General features: G+C 46.2%; 1 protein-coding gene across 4 annotated transcripts; it reads right to left on the bottom strand.

Annotated features, from left to right (window-relative positions):
• Positions 1–570: 570 nt before the first annotated feature.
• RFFL (ring finger and FYVE like domain containing E3 ubiquitin protein ligase) lies at positions 571–27,654 on the bottom strand. 4 transcript variants are annotated; one of them, XM_066201620.1, is made up of 8 exons: positions 27,556–27,641; positions 24,078–24,156; positions 9,410–9,594; positions 4,910–5,314; positions 3,336–3,422; positions 2,772–2,979; positions 1,600–1,623; positions 571–1,105 (listed from the first exon to the last, which is right to left on the bottom strand). In XM_066201620.1, the coding sequence occupies exons 3-8, from the start codon at positions 9,587–9,589 to the stop codon at positions 924–926; spliced, it is 1,086 nt and encodes a 361-aa protein (XP_066057717.1). In that variant the 5' UTR covers positions 9,590–9,594; positions 24,078–24,156; positions 27,556–27,641; the 3' UTR covers positions 571–923. The 4 variants fall into 4 exon arrangements, with proteins under 4 accessions (XP_066057717.1, XP_066057720.1, XP_066057718.1 ...); XM_066201623.1 differs by lacking the exon at positions 24,078–24,156 and having other exon boundaries at positions 27,556–27,654; XM_066201621.1 differs by lacking the exons at positions 24,078–24,156; positions 27,556–27,641 and adding an exon at positions 15,051–15,546.
• Positions 27,655–27,864: the final 210 nt, after the last annotated feature.

Raw genomic sequence — 27,864 nt, 5'->3', positions numbered from 1 at the left:
AGCTGATCTGCAGTGTGGATTGCTCATGGATCCAAGGGAGACAAAGCCTTTCTTCCATGATTCCCTTCTGAAAAAAGAAAAACTCACCTGTACTTAAATTAAACATGATTGTGTTGGAGTGGAGTCCTCACTGCTCTGCAGCTCTGTGATTTCCTCACTGAACCCTGAGGAAAACTCAAGCCTTGGATTTGTAACTCCCTCAGCAAATGAGGGCTGCTCAGTTTGAGCCCCACCTCTGGCATGTGCTGTAAAGTCAAAGTCGACAAAATCAAACCAGAAACCTCCCTCTGGCACAGAAACAAGAACCCAGCACACAGGGCAAGGCTGAGCCTTCCCAGCCTCCCTCCCCAACAGTTTTCAAATAATACAAAGACAACCTTGATATAAAATTACACATTTTCCACAATTGCACTAGGGTGGAATTCGGGAAAGCAGGGGTGGTCTGCCTGTCTTGCAAGCTAACAATTTTACATTAAATTAAAAATAAAAGTAAAATTAACAAGCACACTTTAATCTTCAAAAACCTAGTTGTTGCTGGGCATAGCCTGAGCAGCAAAACAAAGGACACTTTTTGAGACCCCAGTTCACTTTATTATTCAGAGGAAAATACAAAGCCTCTGCAGCTGATCTTCCTGGTGGAAAGCTGGGCATCCATCTGTCCTCAAATTATCCTAGGATGGAGGTGGTTAATGATTGCTGGCAATGAGCTCCAGGGAGTCCAGGCACTGTGGTGTAAAGCACGATGGTGGGATGAGCAGAGTCGGGCATGGCTTGAGCAGAGCAGCTTTCCCCAGGCTTCCTCCTTCCCTCCCTTGCAGGGGGTCCACGCTAATCTCCAAGGTTAACTACTGGCAGGGATGTTGGCCCTTTCCCTAAGAGCACTGAGGCTTTAAGGCACAGCAGCCCTGACCCCAGAGCCACCTTTATGTCCTGAAGACGTGCACGGCCCTGATCACGTACTGGCGGCAGATGGGACACTCGCTCATGCGCTTCCCGCACTTGGTGCACGTCACCATGTGCCCGCACTCCAGCAGCACGCAGTCGATGGCAGCGTCCATACAGATCCTGCACAGGTTGTCCTCGGTGCTGGGGGGCCCAGCACCACCTGAGGGGACACCACAGCAAGGATGGGTCAGGCAAAGGGGGCGGGTGCAATCCCAGTTGGCTCTGCCAAAGGGATTCCCTAAGGGACAAGGTCTGCAAAGGAATTCCCCTCGTGGCTGCTGCATCAGCTGGCAAGGAGCAGTTTTAGCTTTTGCACAGTGATTTCTGTGAGATGGAAACAAACACCACTGAGATTCACAGCGATGAGGCAAATGAAGCAACACGGGTCTCTCTTCCCAAGTAACAGCACAAGAGGAAATGACCTCAAGTTGTGCCAGGGAGGGTTACATAGGAATTTTTCCTGATACCCATTTTCAAAAGGGTTGTCAAGCTCTGGAACAGGCTGCTCAGGGCAGTGGTGGCATAAACAACCCGGGGGGGGAGGTTAAAAGCCATGTAGATGTGGCATTTGGGGACATGGTTTAGGGGTGGCCTTGGCAGGATCTTGGAGGGTTTTACCCAATAAAGAACTCCGTGATTAAGGATCTCACTCACCAGTTTGATCGTCTGTGTCCAAAACTGCAACAGAAAAAGAGAGAGATTTGGTGAGAATGTGAAAGGCTGGGAGAGAAGTGTTACCAGGCAGGGGCTGAAAGCCTTGAGGGAGTTGCTAAACCAAAACTGCTTCTTGCTGCTCAGCATGGGAGGCTCAGGCTGGGCTCTGATCGGGACAGGTTCAACAACTGACAAGAACTTTCTTCTACACTGAACTTACAGAACAGTTCAGCTTCCCAGAGATAAGGGATCCAAAGGGATGTCTCAATTTTTAAGACAGCCTTGGAATGTGTGCAGTTTGGCTTCCCAGTGCTGCACCTGCAGCAGCCTCTTGTGCCAGTTCCTCTACTGTTACACAATCACCAAGTGATTGAAGACAGACACACAGTGAGTGAAAGAAAAGGATAAATTGCTTCAAAAGCACAAGATAATGAAAGAATATAACCCCAAAGCTGCTGTCTTAAATCTTGGATCATCCATAGAGGACAAAGCCTAGAGAGACATGTTTAAGAAAACAACAGTATGTTGGACAGCACTGAGAAACAAATGTATGAAACCAAAGTGTTAAAATAAGTTTCTCTTGGAAGTAATTTACAAATGTGTGTCTTTTTTAAGAAATCCCCTGGATGTGAAAACTGGCACCTGGAAAAGCAAGCCAGATATATTCTCTATGCACCTCTGTCCCCTCACAGCCACCTGTACAGGCCCAACACGTGCAGCAGAACACTCTGGTGGTAAGAGAGTGAAATCCCAGCTACCCCCAGCTGGGCAGCCCTGGGAGCCACTGCTCTGAGCACATGCTCTCAATCTCCCAGCTGCCCTTTGGTGGCAGTTTCCTGCCTGGGCAGCATTTCCCTGCTGGCTTTGCCAGGTGCCACAGAGCTCAGCACGTGCAGTTGTGCCCAGCCACCCACCAGCTGTTGTGAGGGCGAGGCAGCGACCAAGGTGTGAAGGATGCACAGCCCTGTGCTGCTGCTGCTGCTGCAGGGCTCCCAGAACTCTCTCCTCAAAGAACAACAAGGAGTGGTGAGCAGAGTTCAGCTCCTTTCATTCTACACAAAACACTCCCTCCTTCCTCCGCACTTTGCTGCACCAGAAATGTAAGGTAAGTTCTATTTCCTCATAAAAAGGCTAGACCTGGAAAACAGGCACGTGTTTGCTAAGCTTCCTACCTAGATGCTGAAGGTCCTTCTCTCTGTAGAGGCGAGTGACCCTCTCCAGCAGCTCCCACTTCTCACAGCAGCCTTTGTAGTTGACGAAGTTGCGGGCCAGGATTTCCTTCAGCTGCCGCACGGAGAGCGCGTTGATGTCCCCGATGCTGGTCAGGTCGGACAGGGACGCCTTCCTGCCCAGCACCAGGTTATCCTCGGAGTCACTAGACTGGGAGGGAGAAAAAGAGGGAATCATTCTTGCCCTCAACACCTTAAATGAAGATTTCAATCGACTTTCAGCATGTGTGTTAGCAGGAGTTCAGGCCTGGATGTACAGAGAAGCGGTTACTCTGAATTGATCTATCAGAAACACGAATCTTGAGATAGAAATAAATAATTTCTGCTCTGGTGTCCAAGTGACATCAGTTCTTTCTGCATGTGGAGGACAAGATGATGCCACAGAAGGGGTTGATTTGGTTTGGTCAGTCTCAGTTGCTGTTCACCTCTGGTAGCAAATCCAGCCCAGGAAACCTGGTATTCCCTGTCCCTGGTATTCCCTGCCATCCAACTCCAGGACACACAAACCTCTATCTCGTCCTCTGCTGCTGCTTCTTCTGCTGCATTCTCAGCTGCTGTTCCATAGGCTGGGCTCGGAGGCACATGACCATTGGCCTGGAAGAGGAAATAAAGCTTTCACCAGCTGTGGGTTTCTGGCGGGAAATCAACTCCAGGGCAGTGTCCCTGCAGTCCCTGACCTCTGGAAGGACAGGAGCAGGACAAGACACAAGCCAGGCACACTCACAGAGGGTTTTCCCCGGGCAGCACTCACACAAAGTAACACTGGCTGAAGCTGAACCTTGAAAGCCCCAGTACAGAACTCCAGGCTGGATGAGGAGGAGACCAAATTTAAACCCCAAATTTCTATGTGTATCTCTGCAGTCTTCCCCTGAGGGTCACACCGTGCTGTGGTGTGATGTCAGAGCAGAACCCTCCTCTAACAGAGCTCAGCTCCTCACAGTGACCAGGCAAACACCTCCCCAGGTGGGCTCTGCAGTGGGTAAACAGGAGACACCGAGTGAGGGAGCAGCAGCAGAACTGGAGAAGAAAAGCTGGGCAGTTGCTTTGAACACTTGATCAAACGAGCAGTGTAATTTCAGCTGACTCACCCCAGCAGCCACTGCTCCCTCTGGTTTCCTACTGACAAAGAGACTGTAATGTTACCATCCCACTTATCCAAGTGGGGACTTGTTAACATTTACAGAGCCCAGGAGTAACAATCAGGATCAAAGAGCCTGAACTGCAGCAGGATGTCATGCAAGTCGAGACAAGAAGCTGAAATGTATCATGGAGCAGCGAGGGAAGACAGCAGAGCTGGTAAAAACTGGAAAACCAGGGAATGAAAATGCCTTCTAATGATTTGTAAAAAAACATTCTCCCAGGAGAACTCTTCTTTTGAACTAGACATATCTGCCGAGGAAGCAGAAGGGGCACACATTTTCACAGCTCTGGCCCACATGGAACTGAATACATCCATTAACTTTGTAACAGGACAAGGAGCAGATGTCAAACACTGAGTAAACTTTCCTTAGCAGAGAGCAGAAAGACAAACAAAGCAAGGTCAATAAAAAATAATTAAGCTCAAATGCCCCTGCCAAGGTTCACCAGAACTGCAGGTTCATCATGAACCAAGACTTGGCAACAGATTCAGGGTTTGTTTTCTATTGATCTGAGTGCAGGAGGCACCAACAACCTCACCCAGCCCCCATCACCTCTGATCAGTTCCTGCTCCAAAACTGCTTTAGACCGTGCTTGTTATCTGGCCCAGGAGTTAAAGAACAGCATCAACTATTTAATTACACCTACAAACACGTGCCAGAAGCCATCAGCAAGTACCAAAGGAAGCATTCACAGGAGCATCTTGCGGCAATGGAAGTGTGGACCAGAGAAAACACATCCCAGAGCACTGATGATGTTCTGACAGCGAACACTCCAGATATTCAGCACTGCTCACCAAACTGAATTCCATAACGAATGGCACATCAAAGTCAGTGACAGCAGTCACAGCTTCACATAGCAAAAACACACGCAACATCCTAGTAGTTAATCCAAAAGCAGAGATGAATGAGTTTGCAGAAGATGGTTCTGGCCAGAGACTGTACCTGTTGGTGTTCCTGAGCTTCTGAACTTGAGATGGGATCTGCAGACACTGAGGACTCATCATGTGAGGTAGGAGAGGCCAGGTTGGTTGGGGGGTGACTCACAAAGTCTTGCTGTCCAGGGGCACTGGTATTAAACGCGTTTGTTCTTATCTGATCTTCCTGGGTAATTGCAGGCTGCTGGCCAAGGATCAGGAAAACCAGGTCCTCCTTTTCACGGCAGAACTCTGTGGAAATCTCGTGGAGCGCCAAGTAATCCCGCAGGTCCTTCACCTTCATCTTGATCAGCTCCTCCCGCTGGAAAGCCGTGGCTCGGAAGCGCTGGCACAGGTGGCAGAGCAGGGGCCCACCCTCGGGCTGGTTTGAGCAGGACGTGCAAAAGTTCTTCTTACAGTCCAAGCAGATGTGCTGGGGAAGAGAGGGGAGGGAAGGAATCAGAGCCAGCCCGTGCCCTGTGCCCGCAGCGGCCGCAGGCAGCGCTTCCCTCCCGGCCACAGCGGCTCTTAAAGCACAATCAAAACCTTCCAATCCATGAAAAAGTGCCAAGTGCTTATTACCCATGTTCCTAGAGGAGGAAAAGGATCGATGCCTGAGCAATGAGCAGGTTTCTCCGTTCTTAGAGAAGCCCCGTTCCCACTCCATTTACCCAGAAGGAAATGTGATATCCTGACAAGATTCCCTCACATGACAGGAATTTTCTGCACCTGCTCATGCAGTTTAAGCCAGAGGAAACCAGGAGATTGAGGCAGCAGACTTGTAAGTGGATTCCAGCTAGTTGTGCACATTGTTCTGCGCATTAGGAAGCTCCAGCATTGAAGGGAACTACTTAAAAACATTCTCTTTCATAAATACCTGCCATGAATGACCTTCCACTCCCTTTTTTTTCCCCTTCAATTTGCTGCAGTCATGGAATTAATCTTTGTTTCACCATAAGAGAGACAGGGAACAGCAAGGTCTCACAGACATCAAAGAATCTGACATTTATTTATACAAAAATAGCTTATTTTGAAAGCAATACCCATACTTAATACCAGTTAGTGCTGGACAGAAAGTGTTGGAAGTTTTGGAAATATGATGCCCTAGACAATTAAAAACTTTACAGATTAAATGCTGCTGGTTAAATGTTTGTATTTGATACTGTTCCAATCTTGTCACTCAGGGCTTGCTTTTCAGAAGTTCCAAGCACTCACAGTCCATGCTGACTTCTGCAGAAACTTGACTGCTCAACCCTTTGGAAAGGCAAATTCTACATTTTCCAACAGGAATAACAGCAGAACAGCCACATTACGTGCCTGTTAAAAAGTCCTGAGGGAAGAAAGAAGTGGTTTCAGTGCTGCTTAAAAATGTTAATTCACAGTCTCAGAGAAGCCAAGCACCTCTGTGAAATCCTGACATCCTGATCCTTCAGAGCAGTGCAAGGAAAAACACCCAGGTGGAGCTGAAGAAGTAATAAATACAAACTCAAAGACAATAAACTGGTTTATGAACTGCTCTAGTGATTGAAGAACATCTCTAAGTTCCCAGCTGAAAGAAAGCAGATGTTGCTCGTGTTTTACAGGGTGTAAGTACACGAGTTGCTTACAAAAGCTCTTTCTGATGCCCTTTTCAGCCTGAAGCCCTCCCTGCTCCCCAGTTAACACCTCCAGGCCTCTCATTTAGAGCTCTCACTACACTCACAGTGACACTTACTGGAAAGAATCCCAATTTCCTGCTCAAGCATTTTAAGAGATGAAAATTTCTACCACAGAGAGAAACTCTTGAAACCTCATCTCCAAACTGCTGTCTGGGGGCCTGCCAAGGAAAAGTGACTTTCACCAATCACAAAGCAAGGCAGGAAGGGCAATTTCCACAGACCATCCGGCTTGGAGTTTTCCTTAACTTCATCACCATAAAACAAACAAACAAAAAAATTAGTATGTAATTGACTTTTTGTGACCCTGTGATTGCAGGAGCAATCCTGTTCCTCGGGAAATTTTCAGGGCAGAGACAGGAACTGAGGGCTGTGTGTGCCTAGAGCAGGGGAACAAAAGAAATCCACAAAGGCAGAGAAGTGGAAAATAACCCTGATGGTAACACTTGCCCTCTGAATCCCCCATGGGAGCAATCAGAACTGAGATTAAAACACCCCAACAACACAAAAACTGCACAAAACAACCCAAAATCCTGAAGCAGCCCCACTTTTCTGTGGCAGGGGAAGCCTCCCCATGCCCTGCAGGTCACCAAACTGACTCCAAAGGGAACCCCTGTATGGCCAAGGACCTTCCAGCAGCCACAAAACCCCAACTTGGGCACTCCCACCTCTAGGTATCACCAAGTAAACACAGCACAAGGGCTGTTCTAGCAAACACAGTTTACAGTAATGCTGCCTCAGTTATCAAAGGAGACATTTGGGAAATGAAAATAAACCCAGGCACGTCTCTGACTTAGCAGCTCAGCACTAGGATTTATCTTCAGAGGAAAAAAACACCTCCCCAGCCTGTATCTGAGCACCAAGTGTTTAACCATGGACACTCTGGCTGCATCTCAGCATCAAGCACATCTTAACAGCTTCACTGAACTCTGACTGAAAGGGCAGTGATTCAAGGCACTGTGTTCTTCAGAAGGATTAGTTTCAAGTGTTGTTGTACATTGAAACTTTCCCAAAAGGTCAGGTCGTATCTGAGTGCTGCTGACAGCACAGTCAGGCAGCCCTGAAATGCTTTTTGTGGGGGTTTTTGCTGGTTTGTTTGGTTTGGGATTTTTAAAGGATCTTGGCTATCCTTATGGTCACCAGTGCAGAAGGAATTAATTTTTATCCACTTTATTTCAGAATAAACATTAACTGGACACTGGAGTTCAAAGGTGCTGCCTCTCCCAGGAGAGAATGGAGTTTTCCATGCTGTCCTTGCAGCACAGTGAGATTTCAAACACTTCTCCCTCCACAGCACCAGCCCTGAGGCAACACCATGGCGCCCAAACACACCAGAGACCTGATGGGTGAGCTCTGGCAGCCCCTCCTGCAGCTGTTCCAGCATTCCCACCTGCAGCACCAGGCTCCAGTCACTCCCAGAGATCAGTGCCCAGGAGCTGGGGCAGCAGCAAGGTGGGAGGAGGTTTGGGAGCCCCCTTTGGAGTACAGAATAAAAACCTCAGACTCAATTTCCCTGAGAGCCTGGAGCAGGAGCAGCTGGACACGGGCACGGACGCCAGATCCCACAGGACAAGGGGGAAGCTTCTGAGGGCAGGAATGTTTTCAACAGCTTTAGCAGATCCTCCACAATTTGTGCACCAGAGCTTTCCCTGTCCACAGTCAGAGCTCACCTGGAGCCACTGATGGCTCTGAAGAAGCCACTGCTCCAAGGGCAGCTCATATAGAACAGGTATTTAGGAGATGCTGGGGAAATCAGGGCTGTTGAGCTCACAGCCTGAAATGATTTCATTTCAGAATTATCTCCATCCACTGTTTGCAACCATGCCCAACAGCAAGTGTTGGGTCCAGGGTAACTCTCCACAAGCATTTGTGAGGACATGTGGCTGAATGAGGACAATGTCAAAGACAACATTACAGAGCCACGAGCAGGGACAGCCCCATTGCAGCTGACCCAGCAGCAGGAGAAGTCTCAGCATACTCACACCCCCCAAAATGTATCACCAGAGTTTGATTCCTGAAGCAACTACACTTCTCAGTGCAAAAATGCATCAAGATCCCTGTTGTCCTGGGAGTAGAGAGCAGCAGCTCTGCCAAGACTCACCATTCCTCAGATGTGTGTCCTCATGCATAAATAAAGAAGTGCAAGGAAAAGCAATTTATGAACTTTCCCATACAATCTAAAAGGGCTGTGGCCAGAATTCACCATTATTTTTAAATTCTCACATACTTAACTTCAGTAACTATAGATCAGACACTTCTTAAGCCACAGAGTGTGTACACAGAACAATTTTCCTCACTGGAACATTTTCAAGCAGCATTAAAGGACCCACCATGTCCAAATAACGCCCCAGGCACAGTTGGCTGTCGAATTAAGCCTTGTTGTACCAATTATCTTGGCATTTATATACCCACAAATCAAGTTTACAAGTAAGATAAAACAGATTTGGGTTTGGTCTGGGGCTATTTTTGCTCAGCAGTTCTACACACACCCTCAAAAAACTTCACTGGCTTTTAGATTGAGCAACACGAGTTTGGAAAACAGTCAGGCATATCTTCCTTTACTGAAAGCACAAACATTATTAAACTTCTTCCCGCAATATTTATTTTTAAAGGACATTGGTGTTTTCAAATAAGAATTATAATAACTCTTGTTCAAGTTACTGCTCCTTTAAGCGATTATGAGCTTGGTTTTCTCATTGAGGTAGTCTGCTGGAGGATTTGCAGTCACATTAATGACACCTGAATGACTGAAGACACAAGAGGTGAGCTGTCATCTCCCACATGGGACGTGCTCAGATCTGAGATGTGTATGAAAAGTGTGTCTGGAATTAAATGAAGGCAGGTGCCCCTGGCAGGGCAGGCTCTGGACTCACCTTGCTGGAGGAGCTGTCAAAGTGCATCCCACAGGCTTTACAGTTCTGCTCAGAAGAGGTGGGAGAGGGGAAGGAGCTGTAGCCGGGGTTGGAATAGGCCTGGGCTCGGGCTGCCGGCGGTGGCTGCATTTCCTCAGGGGAGCCATCCACACAGAACCAGTTACAGCAGCTTGCCCACATAGTACCTGCCAGGGAAAACACGTGTCAGAGGTGGCAGGGACACGGGCTGGCAGCTGAGGTGACAACAAGGCAGGAAATGCAGCTCAACTGCTCACCCATGGCTCATTTCTAACAGCACACTGTCAGCTCTGATCCTTTCCCTGACAAGAGCACACAAACCCCACACGCCCAGTCCAGCATGATGGAGCTTTGGTGAGAAGGGACAAATAAAGATCAAGAGAACTTTATTACTAAAACTTCAGAGAGTTAAGAGACTACAGTGAAGATAAGATAAAATTTATGCTCCAGTTGGCTATATCAGATTCTGAGTTTGCTGTAACAGGCTGTTTCTATTTCACATAAGCTATAATGCTTAGCAGGACGTAATAATGCATCAGGAAAAGAACACAAAAGCTCAAATTATATAGCACAGAACAGTTAAATAAAATCAGCAGCAGGATCATAGATGGCTATTCCTCAGCTTTATCCTAAATCCCTCTCCAGATTTACAGCTACAAATCCAAAAAGATAAAATAAAAGCAAGGACAGCTGAGCCACTGATTTCACACACTGCAGTTCTCAGCTGAATTCACAGCATTACAAGGCTGAATCATCACACAGCAGGTCAATGGCAGTAATGGAAGAAAATCAAATACTGGGTTTGGTAACTTGCTTGAGAAAATGACTGCAGCTGAGACACAAAATCACTTGTTTATTTTTTTCAAGTCAAATTTTACACATCTACACACATCTACACACACTTACTAAAAATCCTAACACAGTCCAGTGCAAAATGCTCAGTTCCAAAGTCTTCTCAGACCACTTCTGCTGCAATATTCCAGAAATACACTGCTAGAAACTTGCTTTTGGGAGTTTACAAAGAAATCTGAATTCATCTGGGCATTCAGTTTCTGGAGCACACACCATGTGTCATCACTTAGGGGTAAACTGAATACAAATTGCCTCCTCTGCATTTCTGCTCTCACATGGGAGTTCCTGAACTGTTTCTTTTATGTCTTAAAAATCTGCTCCCTCACTGACAGTGTTCAGCAACTGCTTGATTTTATAAACTTCTGGAAATAAAACATCTCTCAGCTGCACAGCCAATTCATGGCTCTTAACTCAGGAAGTATTGCCACTGTGAAACTCCAGATTCCCAAGGGAACAGGGCTGGTATGAATCCTAAAGGTTATTGGGTATAATACATTCTCTTTTTAAACTGTGCTAAATCTTTGGGACTGATGCACTTGAAGCTTTTGCACTCTGGTGCTGTTCCAGTATCTGTTGCTTTAGTGGCATCTTTAATCCTTTCAAAACCTGGCTGAATTTGGCTGGTTGGAGTCCCTGCTGTCCTGGACAGATGCCTTTCAAAGCCCACAAAGTGTGAGCTGAGGCAGGAGCCCTCCCTGCAGGCTCAGCACATTGCAGTGTTTGAGGGCGAATCTACACATTCAGCCCGTGGATCCGTGGTGTAGCTGATGTGCTCATTGCTGCAGTGGAAATGGCACAGATCTCAATAAATAGTGTGGGTTGCACTTAGGCTGGCAGTGAGACCCCAATAAATACATGGAGGAAAGCACTGCAGGAACAGGAACAACCTATCACCCAGCTATATTAGCACTGCCCTGCAATCAAACACGCACTTTAGATGGCACACATAAAAGAAACAATTACCCTTTTTCTCTCTGCACGTTAATTTCCAAGCTCTCTGTCCCACTTAGAACTTAACAGAGCCTTTCTTTTGCAAAAATACAGAATATCTACTTGAAATCACGCTCTTAGGAGCTTTAATTTGTTCCAAGGAATCACAAATCTAAACAACATGAAAGCTGCACAGCCCAATAAGCATTCACAGCCTCCAGATCAGTGGAAAACTGTGCCCAGAGTTCAGCTCCCTTCCTGTTTCAAGGACCCCTGCAAGCTGAAGGCCACCCACGATAACAGAATACACAAATGCTACTGCCTGCCCCCAAAAGCTTTGTTTTCCTAAAAAAAGACAGCCTACTAATTCACTCTGGAACATTGCAACATGTCAAACACTGGGAAGAAAAACACAAGGCAGTGCACAAACTGGGATAAAGTAAGACAGAGCTCAGCATTCAGCTGGGGTTGTAGCTCTGTGACTGCCAGGAATTAAAAGGCAGAAAAAAAGCTCAGATGTTGCTTTAGAAGAACCTTAATCCTGCTCAACTACAAAAGCATTGAAGGGAAATGCCCATAAACAAACAACAACCAGGACCGTCTTCTGATCTGTAACGTTTTTCCAAAGGCATCTCTGTACCTGAATAGAAAGAAGCACACATGTAAAACACCTCTGTACTGCCTACAGCAGCAAGAAATACAGGTAAGATTCAGCAGCTGCTTCAAGAGGGATTTTCCATTGTTCTGGAGAGGATCGGCTTTAGAGCCAAGGAAATGAGCACTGCCACTGAGAGAGGACTCAAAGTTACAAGCAGAATGCCACAGTGGAATTGCAGGGTGACAATTTCCTTGATAACTCTACAATGTTTGCTACAGCAAAATTATTCCCTTATTTATTCTGTTACCCATCTGGAGGTACGTGGTACACATAGCCCAGGAACTGCTCATTTCTCCAAGGAATGGATGGATGGATGGATGGATGGATGGATGGATGGATGGATGGATGGATGGATGTTACAGATGTGGCAGTCTGAGTGGCAGAACCAGAGTACAAATCCTGCCCTGTACAAATCCTGTCCACTCTCTGCAAAGGAGCTGCTGTTCTGCACCCAAGGAGCTCCACAGCTACACCAAAGTGACAAATTAATGCCCAGACAAAAAAAACACTCAGTGGAATGAGCTACTGCTGTGTTGTGCTCCAGGGCTGGGAAAATACTTACAGTAACTTGACTAATAACAGTGTGCCAGCTGGAAAACTTAATGACAGCACGGATTTCAGGAATTCTCGAGGAACATCTTGAATAAAAGATGTGGACTTACTGGCATAGCTGACATTAGAGGCACTACTGATAGCAGCATTATCCTTGGACAAGGTGCCTGAACTGCCCCATGGAGCCACAGAAACGACTGCTTGAGCCACGCAGCTGAGCTGGGTTTGGCAAACTGGGAGCTCCATGGCAGGCACCCAAGAGCAACTGCTGGAAGCCAAAAACCACCTGCCCCGAATCCTAAGTGCACGTTGTGCTTGGAGCATCTGCCAGGGCAAAGGGAGAGGGAGTTTCATCAAGGGTGGAGACACAAGATCAAACAGTCTGTCTCGGACCTGCAAACACATCCACCCCCGCAGCAATCAGCACCTTGGGAAGAGGGGGTTTCATCTTTCTTCAGCTGCTTTAAGGAAAGCCAGAAGAAATCCCGTAAATGGCAGGGAGGTGCTTGCCATGGACAAAGTGGTGCCAGCACTCCACCATGCTCTGCTGGACTGCTTTTATTGATTTGATTACTTATTTTTCTAGTATGAAACTATGCATGCCATGACTCTCTTCACTGGATTTAAATAGAAGAGTGAAATTCATTTCATCACCAGCTCATTAACACGTTCTACACAACACGAGTTCTGCGTTAATGCAATTCTGAAGGAAGTACCAGTGATGTCAAAGTTTTCCTCCCATACATAGTTTGGAGACAGGATTCATAATGCAGGCCTGGATTATTATACTTTCCATCTTCATTTTAAAAAGTGTTTGAACTCAGGTTCTCACTCTACATGCAGTATCACTGCCATAACCTTGCTAGCTGGAGTATCAGGGATCACAGCCTGCACACAGGATTTATTACACATGCTGTTTGGATTTCATCAAAGGGTAGGCTGTGGCTGCAGAGGGAAACTGTGGTTAATGTTTGAATATAAAACCTGCCTTTATTTTCCTAAGGGTACAAACAACAAGGGACTAGAGCAAGCAAAGGAACATGTCAGAATCAATGAGCTTCCAGCTCTGTATAATAAAGCTCTCGAGGACTGGGTCTGGCTCCGTTTCGTGACTGCTCAGGAATTCAGCAGTTGGAATGCAGCAGCACCAAGGAGACACTTGAATCAAGGGATTAAAGGGAACTCAGCTCCCAGAAGCAGCTGATTTTACTCCCACATGAGGAGAAACCACAGCAGCAAGTACTTCTGCTCCTGAGAGGCCTTTAACCACTGGAACAGCAGGGTCGATGACCCTGGAGGCTACTGCAGATGGAGCTGGGTGCCAAAAAGGGAGGGAGATGCAAGAGAGCAGCTTTGCCAGGGCCGGCTTCCCTGCAGTGCTGTTTGCTCATCAGCCCCAAGAGCTGCCCTCACACCTCCTCTGTTCACCACAACGAGCTGATTTTCCATCAGTTCCCTGAGCCACCCAGCTCCCCTCTGCCCCTCATCCATTGAGAACCATCCTCCTTCCCACTTCAGAACCCTCTTGGGGCCTTCAGAACCTGCAGTGAGCAGCTACAGATGCTCTACAACAACACACTGTAAGACACAACTCTCAGCACAACACACAACACTGGGATAATGCTGATCACAAAATCATTCGTTCTGCCACTTCTAATAGCTTGAAAAATTGTTCAGGAGGCCAGAAGAAGGCAGTGTGGGTTTAAAATACTCATATATTGATAACCCACTTCTAAAATTACTGGTTTTGTTATTAATCCATGCTGTAGCCCCTGCAAAATGAATCAGATCTCACTTTGACGAATGCTGTTTGAAATGATTGAGGGATTTAAAGAGTTAAGCACCTTGGTGCCCTATTAATAGTGCTGCACAATTGCTCATTGTTACAATTTACTACTTTTTTTTTATTTATTTCAACAAACCTGTACTGATAAGAAATGCCTTGCTAAAATTACTTTCACTAATGACCTATACCACTTACAAACTGAATCCACAGTTAGGTCAAAAAAACCAGTATTTGCTTGATAACAGAGCTATAGAATAATCTGCTCAAATGCCACTTATGCACAAAGTATTATTTTTATCAGCCTTTGTCCCAGGCACAGACCTGAATTGTGATAAATGGGAGCAGCCATATGTTGGGACAGCTGGAAAAGTCAGCAAATGAGCCACTTGCAGAAGGGACAAGGGAAGGACGCAGGTTGCCAGTCTGAGCATGACATTTGCAGACGTGGTGTCTCAATCAGCACAGAGCAGGAGAAAAGGAAGACATGGGACACAAATCTGTCACAAGGAATGTACATCTAGATTACTGTCTAAAATAACTGGACCGAGACTGTCAGATTTTTATGTAGGGATAGGAAAAAATATCTTCATAGTAAAGGTACTAATTCACCTGTGCCCAAGGGGACAGCATGCACACCTTGAAAAAATAAGTAAATACCAGCACTGGATCACAGCTAGAAACGGGAGTGTTCAGGTGAGGAGACACAAGAAATTGTGTTATGGAAGGAGGAAACACTTTTCGATTTTGTTCCATGCCTTCCAAAAGCCTGGAGATATTTCCCATCTCTAATCATCTAAGTATGCAACAGCAATAATCCTTACAAAGACAAACATTTAATTGCTCACCAGTCTGATCAGCAACTTTGATGTCAGTTTAAAACTCCTCAGGTGAGACCCTGGTCAGCTACAAAGGCAGCGCGCTCAGGTCAGTCCACACCGAGCGCTCACAACGGGGCGTCCAGGATTTCTGTGTCCCCTTGGTTGTGATCCTGTGTATCCAGGAGTGCCTGTACTGCCAGGCACATCAGGGGATGCCCTTGAACAGCACCCACATCCTCATGTCCAGAGGCTGGCCAGAGCAGGCTGGCACTGGCGCTGGCACCCCATCCTGCACGCTGCCTACACCTTCCCCGTGGGATTCATGCAGCTCCTGGCTGGAAGCGCCGCTTGCACCCACCAGCAATAATCCATCTTCAGCCTCTCTTCAACACAGCTGCACCTGTGCTTCTCCAGCCCGGAGATGCCTCCAAAAGCCTCTGTGTGTGGGCTCAGGACCCTGGGCAGGCTCAGCAGATCCCAACAACCCGGGCAGGAGCAGATCCCGGAGCGTGGCACACAGCTGGATTCGGCAGCGCCGCTGCTCCGAGCGTGCGAGCCCAAAGGAAGGGGAACTGGCCACGCACCAGCATTTTAATGAAGGAAGTGACATCCATTTAGCACAGAGCAGAGAGTAAACAGGGCAGCCCGCTGGGGCAGGGTGCAAGGCAGAGCAGGAAAAAGCTGGAATGGGGCCACAGGCATTCAGCACAGCCACACACAGCTCTTGCTGAAACGCCAGCGCCTTCAACTGCTGCTGAGCCCGGAGAAGCACCAAAAGTCACTTCCCACGAAATGATCGTGCACACAAAGGCCCCTTCATGCTGCTATAACCTGGTTTACGTTGAGCAGACCATTTGCCAGGTAAGCCCTTGGAAAATTGGCTTAGCTGAGGGGAAAATTACGAGTTCTTATATAGATGACAAAAATCCAGCAGGTATTCCAAGAGCATTTTGCAGCTGTGGCAGTGTTTATCAGTACTCCCAGCAACACTTGATGCTCTCTGGGAGGTTTACAGAAAGATCTCCACCCAAAATCCCACCAGCACTGTTACAAGCACAAAGGATCTCAGCTTCAAGCACCTCTTTGAAACTAGAGAGCTGCAATTCCCATTTGAAATGAAGAAAACAGTTTTAGAAAGTTGTGAGATTTATAGAGCATTGCCCAGAAAGCTAATTCCAAAGCAGACACCTTCTCACTTGACTCCCAGCTTTGCACCTGGAATTGCAAACTCAACTCTTGCCCACTTTCCCTCTTCTCTGTAGCACAAGTAACACCAAATTTCCCCCATTTTATCATGAGGAGCTTAGAAATCCTGTTTTGTAAGGAACTGGATACCTGAGGTGAGTATTATTTTAACATAAACTGTTTGTTTTGACTCAAAGTTGCATTTTCTATATTGAAAAATATTTAGATAAAAAGTTCTTTTTGCTATTAACTGTAATTAGGTTTTGAGATATCTGCCAAGATGGAAAGTCAACTGCCTTTTTCCTTTGCAAGTCAGTGACATTCTTCCAGCAAGTTAACAGAAAACAAAACAAAGTGATTAATGAGATCATGTGAGTTTAGAAAATTCTTTTTCTTACCCAGTCTATCTCAATTCCTTAGTCCCATACCTGTTCCCAAGGGACATACTGTGACCTTGGGTTTATCTCCCTTCCACTCTCCTGTTATGCTGAAAAACAATTCAAAAAGCTGCTGTGCTCTTTCACACTGGTTTGATATTCATCAGCAAGGCTGAATTAAGTCAGTTGTAATTATAGCCTGAACCAAGTCAGGAGGAGGAGAAGAAAGGAGACTCTGGAGAAGCAAGATTCCAGAGTACTGTTTGTTACCATTCCCAGCATCCTGCATGGGTGGCTGTGTCTCCATCCTCGGTCTCACAGCCAAAAGTATCACTGAAAGTGGAAACTCTCCACCAAAAAGTCAGCAAGGAGCAGTCCAGGAATCCTAGACTATCCCCTCCCAACTCAACCAGTCCTTTTCATTATGGAAAAAAAGGTCCATGCTGGATTTTTCTCTCCCTTCATTCCTATCCTCACAGTTTTTCTTGGATTCAGCAGCATGGGTCACTGCTAAAACTGCAATTGCAATAAGTAGCAATAAATTCTCAACACAAACCTGAACATTTAAATAACTGTGCAGCTTCCCTAACCAGCCCTGCTCCAGGAAGGGTCCATCCTACCCAGATTTCATCTCAAAACCCACCTCAACCACTCTTCCATGACAGCCACGTGGCAACAGCTGGGGGAGGTTTCCTGGATCTGTGCCCACCTGGAAACCAGAAAGTGGCTCCAAAGGCACAGCAGGAGCTGTTCAGGGAGTCCTCCTCCTCCTCCTCTCCACACTTCAAATACCTCCCTCTCTCAGCAAGTTTTACAGCTCCCAGAATAGAACCTTGCTGAAAATAAGTTTTCTGCTGTGCTGCAAAATACTGCTGTGGACTCAGTGACTTCAGTGTTTGGGTATTGCAAACAAACAGCAGCAGATCCACAGTTTAACAGCGTGGAATCCCCTCTGCTGCAAGGTGATTTCACCATGGAAGAAGGTAACCACTGTCAGATGGTTTAATGATACCCTTCTCCTAAATTCAGGAGGAATTCAGGGAGCTGGAGAAAAAAAGGGGAGGAGAAAGGATTTAAATTTGTATTTTCATAACATCTCGAGTTCCCTTCTTCAGGCATAAAGAGATCAAGCTATTTCCATTGGAATCCCTGGCCCCAAAGGCCTGTGGTTACAATTACACATCTTGGTTCATTATGACAATTGGATAAATTACATATTCACCAACAGTTCAGCTTGGGAATGAAGCACAAGCATATGGGGGCAATTGAAAGGAGAAGACAGAAGTGCATTATCCCAGATACAGCTCCTCAAATTTGGGATTGGACAAGACTAGCCAGAATTACATTAAGTTTCCCTGAAACTGGGATTGCAGTTGGCCCTAAAGCTCCGCAGACTCTGGCCTATCACTGTGTCTCAGGCACCCAGAATTGAGAGTGTTTGCTGATAAATTACACCAGCTGGAAACCCTGGAAATTACTTGTCATGCCAAGCTATGGGTTTATTTTTAACCAGTAAACTTCTAAATTTCACCCCTCCAAAATCAAAAGATAGTCTCAAAATTCCTCACATGCCAAACCTACTCTTCTCTCCCCACCTTATTCCAGGAGCTGCTGGCAGAAAAAACAAACCTAAACCCCATGGAATTTGTAGAAGTGGAAGAGTGTACGTGCAGTAGGACTGGAGGCACCACAGCTCTGTGCAGACTGGCAGGCAACCTCTAACCTATTTAACTGGAGCCTGAAAAAAGATAATTTTTATTAGGCTGGACTGAAACAGATCTGGATGTATATAACTGAGAGACATCATAACAAGTACAAACACTGCAGATTCATTTCATAGCTATGCCTAGTCCAAATTAAATGGAATTCAAATCCAAACTAGGTGCTGAAATAGAAGGAAATGCAGCTGCAGATTTTTTCCTTGGGCACACACGTACAGAGACCAGCACGGACGTCACATCCGACACGGTGTGGGAAGATCTGCCCTCCCAGGCCGCAGAAATACTTCAAAATTAGTCAGCAGTTAAAAATGGTCCAGGATGTTGAATAAAAAACTGAGGACTGGTTTTATTCCTGAGATAACAAAAGATAGGGCCATAAAAAAGTGAGTTCATTTATGGTTTAGTCACCTTATCTGTAGACAAAGGAAAATACCCCACTCTCATCTGAAGGAAGTTAATACAGGTGGAACTTTGAGAGGGACTTTGAAGTTGTACTCTTAAAGCATTTCCATAAATATCATTCTTGTGCCAATCTCCCCTGAGCACGGAAGCATTTGAAATGCAGAACTGCTTACGTGCAGCCCTGGAGAAGAGCTTGAAAACTGAGGGAAAGTTCGAGCCTTAGCACGCAGTGTGTGCCAGCAGGATGAGCATGAACTCTCTGCAGCATCGAAGGGACAGATGTTGTGGAAAAGTCCAATTTCAACCATCTGCAGTGTTTGTTTCTAGGGCTGGAAGGTTCTACATGGGTTGGTTCCATCCTTGTTCAACTGCTGTGCTTCCCTCCCTCCCTCCAGCCTCAATCTCTGCAGAACATTAAGGACTGAGAAATCCAAAACAAAGCAGCCTGAAATCCGGGCTTTATTCAAACAGAAACATGAACAAACCCAACAGCCATCTGCTCCCGTGGTTTTGGTTGCTGAGTTGAGGGGGCACATCCTGAGGAGATTCTGCAAGAGCCCACACAGGGGCTCACCAACCATTCCAGTAAAACATTTGTCTCTGGGAACTAAAGCCACGGTCCAAAAAAAAGTAATTCTCCTTTATTGCCACATCTCTACACATCAATTATGGCAGAACATTTAAGTTCTTAGTCAAGCCTTTTAATCACCTGTGTGCAGCACCAGCAGAGGCAGGATGGGCATCCTGGGATGGCAGAGCTCACCTAAATCCACGGGATCACACAGAAAGTGCTGAACGTGGAATCCCAGTGGGATCCAACCCAGAGAATGTATTTTTACAGAAGGCTGAGAGGACAGGAGGTAAGGAAAGCCTCAGCCTGGGACCTGCATCTCCTGCATTCCCTACCTTTGTCACAGAGGGGAGATTTCCCATATATGGCCCAAGGCAGCAGGGTCACATTTCAGTGCAGGCTTCTGGCAAGTCCAGACATTCAGACATCATGAGTCAGTGCTCCAGAAATCACTGGTGTTTAGAAACCAATAAATCTACTTCATTTTCGTTGGGTTTTTTGGTTCACCTTCAGTTGGGTTTTTTTTTCCCTCAACCTTTGCACTACACAGTCACATTTTCATTTTGCTTCTCTGTAACTGGCAGGAGCATTTCTTTCCATTCTGGGGTTTTTTGCTTTGTAAAATGACAGACAAGGTTTTCATATTAGACTAAATCCTGGTGTCAGGGCATGAAGAATAAAACCAGACCAACTATCATGGAGTTTGGGAACATACTAAGCTGTCTTGTACTTTCACACAGCTCTCTAACAATAAAGAATACTTATTTTTCAAATAAAACCTCAAAACATCTTCACTTCTGTCCTCAGATCCCAAACAAATAACTTATCTGGCATTTCAGCAAAACCAGACAGGACTGCTGCCAGTAAGAAGCTCCCCGTGACACAATCTTTTCCACCACTGACCTGATAACATCAGCATGACCTTTCTTCTCTTTTGAACTCTACTTTTCCCAGTTCAATAGTTCAGCAGAAACTGACCAGTTTTTGATTACACAAACAAAATCAGATACCAGATATTCGTATTAAAAAAAATTAAAATCCAAATTTCAAAATCTATCATTGGGTAATTATTTTCAGATTAGTAATGGGATAAATAATGTTGGAAAATTCAGGGTGAGGATTTTTAGTTTCAGTTTCCAACTCTTTCAGTCTGGGCCACTTCAGTTCTCTGTGCCTGAGTTTTCCATAAGCAAAATACAGATAATGCCCCATCAGGGAATGGAATCAATATTTCATTTCTTTAAAGCAGTACTGCATTCGTAATGGAATTAAATACTTTCAGAGAACTGCAGAGCTCACAGAAGTGAGGCACTTAAGGGAAGAAATGCCTCCTTGCAATTCTGCAGAGCACCTAACAATCCTTACAACACGTAATATAAACAGGACAAAAGAAGATGATTTTGAGGCCAAATTCACGTTTGACACAAGTACAAAAGACAATGCAAGTCTTGTTCATTTTTTGTGGCTTTTTTTGTTTGTTTGTTTGAACTCTTTCCCAGTTCACTATGAAAATTATGGTCAACATGAAGAAAAAAAATATCGCTCAAGAAACTTAAAGGGGCATTTCAACTTAAAAATAAAAGCGTTACTGACAAATGTGGCCTTTAAAAAACCCAAAACACTACAAAACAAACAAAAAACACAGTCTTGGGACTTGAGACAAGAAAAGGTGTGAAGGAGGCAGCATGCTGTCAAACTGCTGGCTAGGAAAACATCAAGGATTTTAGATTTCAAATCTGTTGCACATGTTGTAAAGAAACCCTTTTCCTTAGAAGTTTAGAAGGTTTGATCAATACATTTAGACTCTTTCCTCCATGATCAAGGATTAAGGTTGATCAACCAAGCACACAGTGGACAGTACCATTTTCTTCACATTTTCTTTCATAAGGGGAATTTTTATGTATTAGATTTAATGTCAAGCCGGCATCTCTTATTCCTGCCAGAGCAATGAAAGCTTTAGCTCATGTTATTAAGAGCCACATCCAGAAGTAAAAAAGCAAGCTCAGGCCTCCAGAACAATGTCTTACCAAGAGAGTTTGGCTTTGGGCAGAGCAGCACTGAGGGAGACAGGCCTCATTCCAAAAACGATCATCTTACTTCCCTCAGACAAAGTAAAGCCTTTCATGACCCAGGCTGGGCTCTGGCCTACATTCTGTTGGATGAAAAGGCTTCATTATATGCAGTTGAACACATTGTTTGAAAACCTGATATAAACGGCCTTTACCGCAGCAAGAGCTGGACAAACTGAAATCATGCAATGTTAGAGGGTTCCAAGGCACCAAAATGATAAAACTGTATTAAATGTGGTGTGTGTTCTCCCTAAAACACACACAGCTTAAACCCTGAAATGGGTTTTCACCCATGGCAGAGCTCAGAGATGGTATCAGGGTGATCAGATAAGGTTATTAGCTGATTTAAGGTGTCTCAGAAGGCAGATAAAAAGAAATGCTACAAGTGCTTTGTTCCCAAGTGTGTTATTTTGCCATACACAAGCAGTCATTTACAGGTGCTCTGAATTCCAGCTGCACTCTCCCTGCACACCTTGTAGGCATTCCTGAAGCCCAGCATCGAGCTGAACAACATATTTCAATTCTTTCCAGGAATTCCTTCACTCCAAGTGACATTCCTGACTTGGGTATTTCCATTGCAAAAATCTGCCTGTGATTTATATTTGGGTCAGGGGAACAAGTAACAAGTAACAGCAATAAAGCAACAGTAACAAAGAACAGCAGGAATAGAAAGAAGCAGTTTGCCAAAAAGTAGGCTGATGATTTGGGCTTCATTTTATTGAATTTATGCCTCAACTCTTGTTTCTCTTTTGCAGGAGAGACAAAATCTTGCTCCTCCTACCCCAGAGCCCTCTGCACAAGAAGATGCACGGAGACAGATGAAGTTTGACTGAGCTGACAAGGAACTCCATGATCCCTTGCAACAACTGATCAGCCTTTCCATCTGAGAGACATAAGGCCTGGATTATGGAATATCAGCCTCTGCCTGACTGGCAGGAGCCTGGGCCCTGAGCTCCAAGAGCATCAAACAGCCCCTACATAAAAAACAGCTTCCATTTCTACTTTTTCAGGATTATATAGTCAAAGGGGACTTGGAAATCTACACTTTACTTGGAATCTGAAAAATAAACTGTTTCCAAACTCTCCTGCAATGCTTGTGCAAGGGCCTCAGGACAGGCAGGGATCTGGCCAGCTGTGCCACCAGCCACAGAAGCTGCATTTTAGAACTCGCCCTTCTCTGGAACAATTGGAACTTTCTCCAGGCTGAAGGCTGCACACAGAGCTCAGTGTTTCCCTGCAAGCACACAACAGCTCCATTATTGTTTAACTACCAAAAACCAGCTCCAACAATCTATCAGGCTCGACATTCTATCCGTCTCTGCTGCTGGCCCAGACTGCTGGGCATATATATAGGAAGAGGTTCATGGATTCAGTAAGAAAAAAAGTTATTTTGTTAATCTAAACAGAGAATTCCCTTCTTTTAACCATTAATTTGCCATTTAAAAACTGTTCAGGAACCTAGAGGCCTGTTTGTCCTCAGATTGGCAAATTCAAGTGTCTATAAAGAAATCCAGTCCAGCACATGAATAAAAGCTCCTTTTTAAGACACATATAAAACAAATTCAAAGGCAATCCCACAGAGAAGGAATTGCTCAGTGCCTCAGAGCTGCAGCACCAGTTCCCAGACTGGCCACGATTATCTTAACACCAAGCTACAGCAGAGCACGAAGCTGCTGCTTATCACCCCTCCATGCCCAGGGACAGCACTGCTGGGCAGCTTTCCAAGACCTCATGGCCCAGGCAAAGTCCTGGGAAGCACCAACACTTCCATGGAAGCAAATTTATGGATACTGCATGATGTAATCTCGCGAAGGATGACCTCAAACACAGGAATTGCTCAAGAGTGATGCCAGCAAGGAGAGTCTGTGGGTGAAGGACTCCTGGCAGCCATCCAGTCACTCTGCTCTGAGCAAGGTATTTTCACATCAACAAAAAGGAGCATCATGTCAGTGTCAGCCTGGAATTCTGTGGGATGCAGTTCCTCACTCATTTGGGGAAAAGCCAGAGCAATAAAAGCTCAAGTGGTGTGAATTCAGTGACACTGCAATTTGAAATCATCCATGTGTATATGTAGAATATATAATGCCCAAAGGAATCATCCTCCGTGCAGCAGAGGTTACCACGCAACAAGCTACTCCCAAAAGAGAGTATTTTAAATTTAAATTACATTTCATGAGTTTCAAATCTCCCTTCACATCAGCCTAAACTGAAAGATTCAAAGCATATGCTCCTTAAGTATATTCTTATAAGCATATCCCACAGCCTTCTGAATATAAATAAAAAGGTGGCAGCATTAAAGAAAAAGCTGATGTTTAATGAATATTTTAGTCTCCACTGAAATAAAATGTGGAAATTCCTATTCCAAGACTATTTGGCAGAGGAGCCAGAGGGCATTAGAGAAAGAAGCCTGATTAATATTTTTGAGTAAACTGAAAACCTCAAGAGCAATTAATGTGAAGAAGTTGTAGATTTTACAGACAGTGAGAAGAATTAACAGCAGCTCAGAACAACAATTCTTTCTAAAGAAAGTCCCTTATGGGAGCATAAATTTAACAAGCCAAAAAGGCCTTTCAGAGGTTAGAATAAGCCATCTGAGCTGAGAAAGAAGGAAAAACCTAATACAGAAACTGAATTCTTGATCTGACATCTTGGTTTCTTAAAGAAGAGGGTTATTTTTCAACCTTGCAATGTTGTTTGAAGACTAAAGAATCAGCTTTAGAGGCACCTACCAGCAGGGGGTTGGAAACCTTTGCATGCAGGTGAGTCCTGGTCCTGACATCAGCCCAGAAGTGACGGGATTGTCCCCACCTGTGAAACAGAGATTCCACTTACTCATCCCTGCAGAGCATTCCCTGCTCCCTGAATGCCAGGGAAATTCACACTCCCAGCCCCTGGCTTTTGTAAGGACAGTCCCTGGGAAGGGGAGGGAAAACAGGCCTGGTGGGTAACCACAGAGAGGGACTGTCAGGGATAATGACTGGAATTACTGGGCTGGGGGAACATTTGCACCAGGTTAATACGTGGAAGTGCAGAGCATGAGGCACAGGCAGTGAACAGCAGAGCAGAGACCTCACCAGGGCTCTGGCTGCACTGTTCCAGAGCTCAATCCAGTATCCAGACTGCCACAATATCCAGGTGAAGCTGGGTTATGTCTGTAGCCAGAGCTGGGACTAGAGAAAAGAACCAATTTCTCTTAACTCCCAGGTACCCAGAGGTCCTCTCTCCCTTCTCAGCAGCAGGTTACACACAACTGTGTCCAAAACAGAGCCACATGCACACATTTTTCTGCAGCTCTCATTATCCTGCTGCCAACAGTGTGTTACTTTAAGCACAAGAACTTGGTTCAATGTGTTTTGATTCCTTATCCTCAGATGAGGACTGGTCAGGTTTAGAGAAGAGATGGAGCCAGAGGATCTTTCATTAGGTGATCTTTAAGGTCCTTCCAATCCACTCTGTGATTCCACATCCTATGAAAACCCACTGTAAGGGACAGGAGAGCAGCCTAACCCTAATTAAACACCATTTTTCCTGCAGTGAAACCAACACACCCTAGGTGAGGAGAGCACTTTACCCAGGCAGAGCTGAGGACACAGACTGCACTGCTGGGTCAGACACAGCCTGCCCAGCCCCACTGCCCCCTCAGAGCTTCCCGAGGAGAGGCAGGCACACAGAGCAGAGCAGGGAAATCTGCTTCCACACCTCCAGGCAAAAACTGGTTCAAAGTCCAAGCTCCAGGTTTAATAACAGCACTGGCAGCTCAGCTCAGCTCATGCTCCAGCCTAATTGAAGAGTTTACAATCTCAGTTGATATTAACAACAAACCGTGGTACAAAGTTGCACAAGAAGTGAAAATGACACCATTTAACAAACAAACAAACAAACCAACGCAAACCCACGCTGAAGTCAACAACAATAAAGAGAAAACTGAATAAATGAAGACAGATTTCAGTCATAAACTCAACTAGTGACCACTAACCTCCCAAAAACTCATCTATAGGATTCCTTTGTACTCTCAGTGCAGAATAGTGCATTCAGCTCCCATTTTAGGAGCCAAATCACATGGTACCTGACAATGAGAAAGACTGAGCCCCACTGAAAGCCACGCTACTTTTTCTACCCTACAATTAGACACAATACTTACGTGATGACTTCAAAACTATTCCAACTCAGCAAAAACTTGAGCAATTAAGCATTAACCCATGAGCACCACTGTCAAGGCAATCAGCCTTTAATTAAAAGTTCAGTTGCTCCAGCTGAGTGGATGTGCAGTCACAGGGTGCAGCAGCTGGGTAACTCTGCCCCAGGATTCCCAGCCCCCAGTGGGAAACACAGCAGCCAAAGGTGATTGTTTTGGTTCATTAAACCCAACTGTGCCACCAAAAACAATAGCGATTGCAGAGAAGGACTACAAGATCCCGTCCCCATCACTGTGGGCATAAAGGTCTTGAGATGGAGTGTTTGATGGATGGAGGTAGGTAAACCCAAGGATATGGAATTTGTAAGAAACGTTTAAAGCTCATCAGAGCTTTCTGCTCCACTTCTCAGCCCTGGAAAAACAAGTTAACAGTGGGAAAACAAAGGATTAAAACTCTTTTGGTTTATGCAATCATGTGCATGCCTTAATGATCATCTACTTTAAAATCGGAGCTTCAAAGTGTCGAAACACACAACCCACCACAACATAAACACAATAAAATACCAACTTAAAATGCACCCATCATCTGCCATCCTAATGATATGGAGAGCTAAAAAAGCTCCTTGTTCTTCACTAAATTCTTCACCAACTCCACAGTGAGGTTAGACAGAACAGCAAACTGCCACAGGTCCCTGCACTGCTGTGGAACAGTTCTGCCAAACCAACCACCTGAAGTTACATCCTGAAGACACAGTGTGTGTCAGAGAGGAGGAAGTGAGCTCAAATGGAGCACACAAATAAACCCCTTCTGCCTCAGCCAATTAAACATTACCCTGAGCACAGCTCAATCCAAGCAGTGTAAAATTAAACCCTTCCTATCTGCCTTTACTGCCACACTTGACTAAGCACACCCTGCTGTCCTTGCAGTGCTGGAAACCACCTGAGTGGTTTTTTTTCCGGAGTGCAACTGGTTCTTTATCACAGGGTCAAACACTGAGCCTGCCCATCCTCAGCCTGTTCACCTGAGGAGACTCAGAGGGCCCTGCTCTCACGGCAGAGCTGACATTTATTAACCTGCAGACACCAAAATACTGCTAAGGAACCAGAGGATGAGTCAATACTTTCCTCACAGGAAACACCTTGACCTGCTTACAGGAACAAACTGCTCCAAAGGACACTCGAGGACTTTTATTTTCTGAACAACTTTTGCTTTCTGCAGCGAAAGTAGGGCTTGCTCAGCTTTCGCTTTGCAGTATGGAGCAGAGAAGGAAATAATTTGGGTCCTTAACACCAAATTACACTTTGGACACGCTAAAATGCAAATAGACAATAATTTAAGCAGAGAGCTCTACAGAAGGCTGGTGCTTATCCAGAATTCCTCAGCTCTCATAGCAATTTGAGCAGAATAACCTACTGAACCCCAGAGGCCCTTTGGGAGCAGAACTCAGAAAGGGAAGAGTTGCTCATCATCACTTTTAAACATGAATAAAGAAACTGCAATAGAGTCCCACTACCCCTCATGAGGGAAACCCTGTGAGGGAGCCCCTTGACCCCATCTCCCCAAAATGAAACCCAGGGGCTGTACCTGTCCCAAGCCCAGCAGCTCCATTCCCCCTGCCCTGTGCCCCCCAAATCCTGGCATGCCCTCCTGCCCTCTGTCCTCCTACATTTGCCAACACCCCAATCCAGAGCCATTCCCTGAGCCCACAGCCTCTGGATAACCCTCAGTGGCAACTCTACAGCCCCATGGACCCCCTAGTTACCTGCCCCCTCTCCCCCCATCTCTACCCAGGCAGCCCCCAGTGCCCCACACCCCCAAACCCTGGCAGCTTCTCCAAAAGCCTCAAACACGTCCCCAAACCTGCCAGCCCCCTCTGTACCCCAACGCTCCACACTCCCCAAACCTGCCAGCTGTGCTCCAGCCCCCGAAACCCCGTCACCCCCCCTAAGCATCACACACACACCCCCAACACTCCCCAAACCCTCTCAGCCCCCGCGAGGCCTCACAGCCCCACACGCACCCCTCACACCTGGCAGCCCCTCCGACGCCGGCAGCGCCCCAAGCGCCTCACCTTCCCCCTGCGGAGCTGCGTCCCTGGTGGCGGCGAGGCCGGCGGGCCTGGAGCGGGCGGACCCGTCCCGGAGCCGGCGCTCGCTCGGCGGCAGCGGCGCTATGGCAACTGCCCGCGGGGCCCGGCGGCCGGAGCGGCCCCAGGGGCGCCGGGCGGGGCAGCACCGCCCCCTGGCGGCCGGGAGGACTCCGCGGCGCCCCCAAGCGGGCCGGGAGGGCAGCGCCGCCCGCCGAGGCTCTGAGGTCCGCGCGTTCGAGACCCGCCCCGGGCAGCTGGGAGGAAACGGGGACACTGCGGGCTTCCCCAGGT

Source organism: Chamaea fasciata, unplaced genomic scaffold (assembly GCF_029207755.1).
Source record: "Chamaea fasciata isolate MVZ Bird 193981 ecotype frontalis unplaced genomic scaffold, bChaFas1.0.hap1 SCAF_21, whole genome shotgun sequence".
NCBI lineage: Eukaryota > Metazoa > Chordata > Aves > Passeriformes > Sylviidae > Chamaea > Chamaea fasciata.
Note: the sequence above shows the minus strand (reverse complement) of the source record. Positions and strands in the feature narration are given on the sequence as shown.

Excerpts from the sequence above, each read along its gene's own strand:
- RFFL (XM_066201623.1), bottom strand. The coding sequence starts at position 9,589 with ATGTGGGCAAGCTGCTGTAACTGGTTCTGTGTGGATGGCTCCCCTGAG. Across the intron at positions 2,980-3,335 it reads CAGCAGAGGACGAGATAGAG|TCTAGTGACTCCGAGGATAA; the intron begins GTTTGTGTGTCC and ends TCTCCCTCCCAG. Across the intron at positions 1,106-1,599 it reads GGACACAGACGATCAAACTG|GTGGTGCTGGGCCCCCCAGC; the intron begins GTGAGTGAGATC and ends GTGTCCCCTCAG.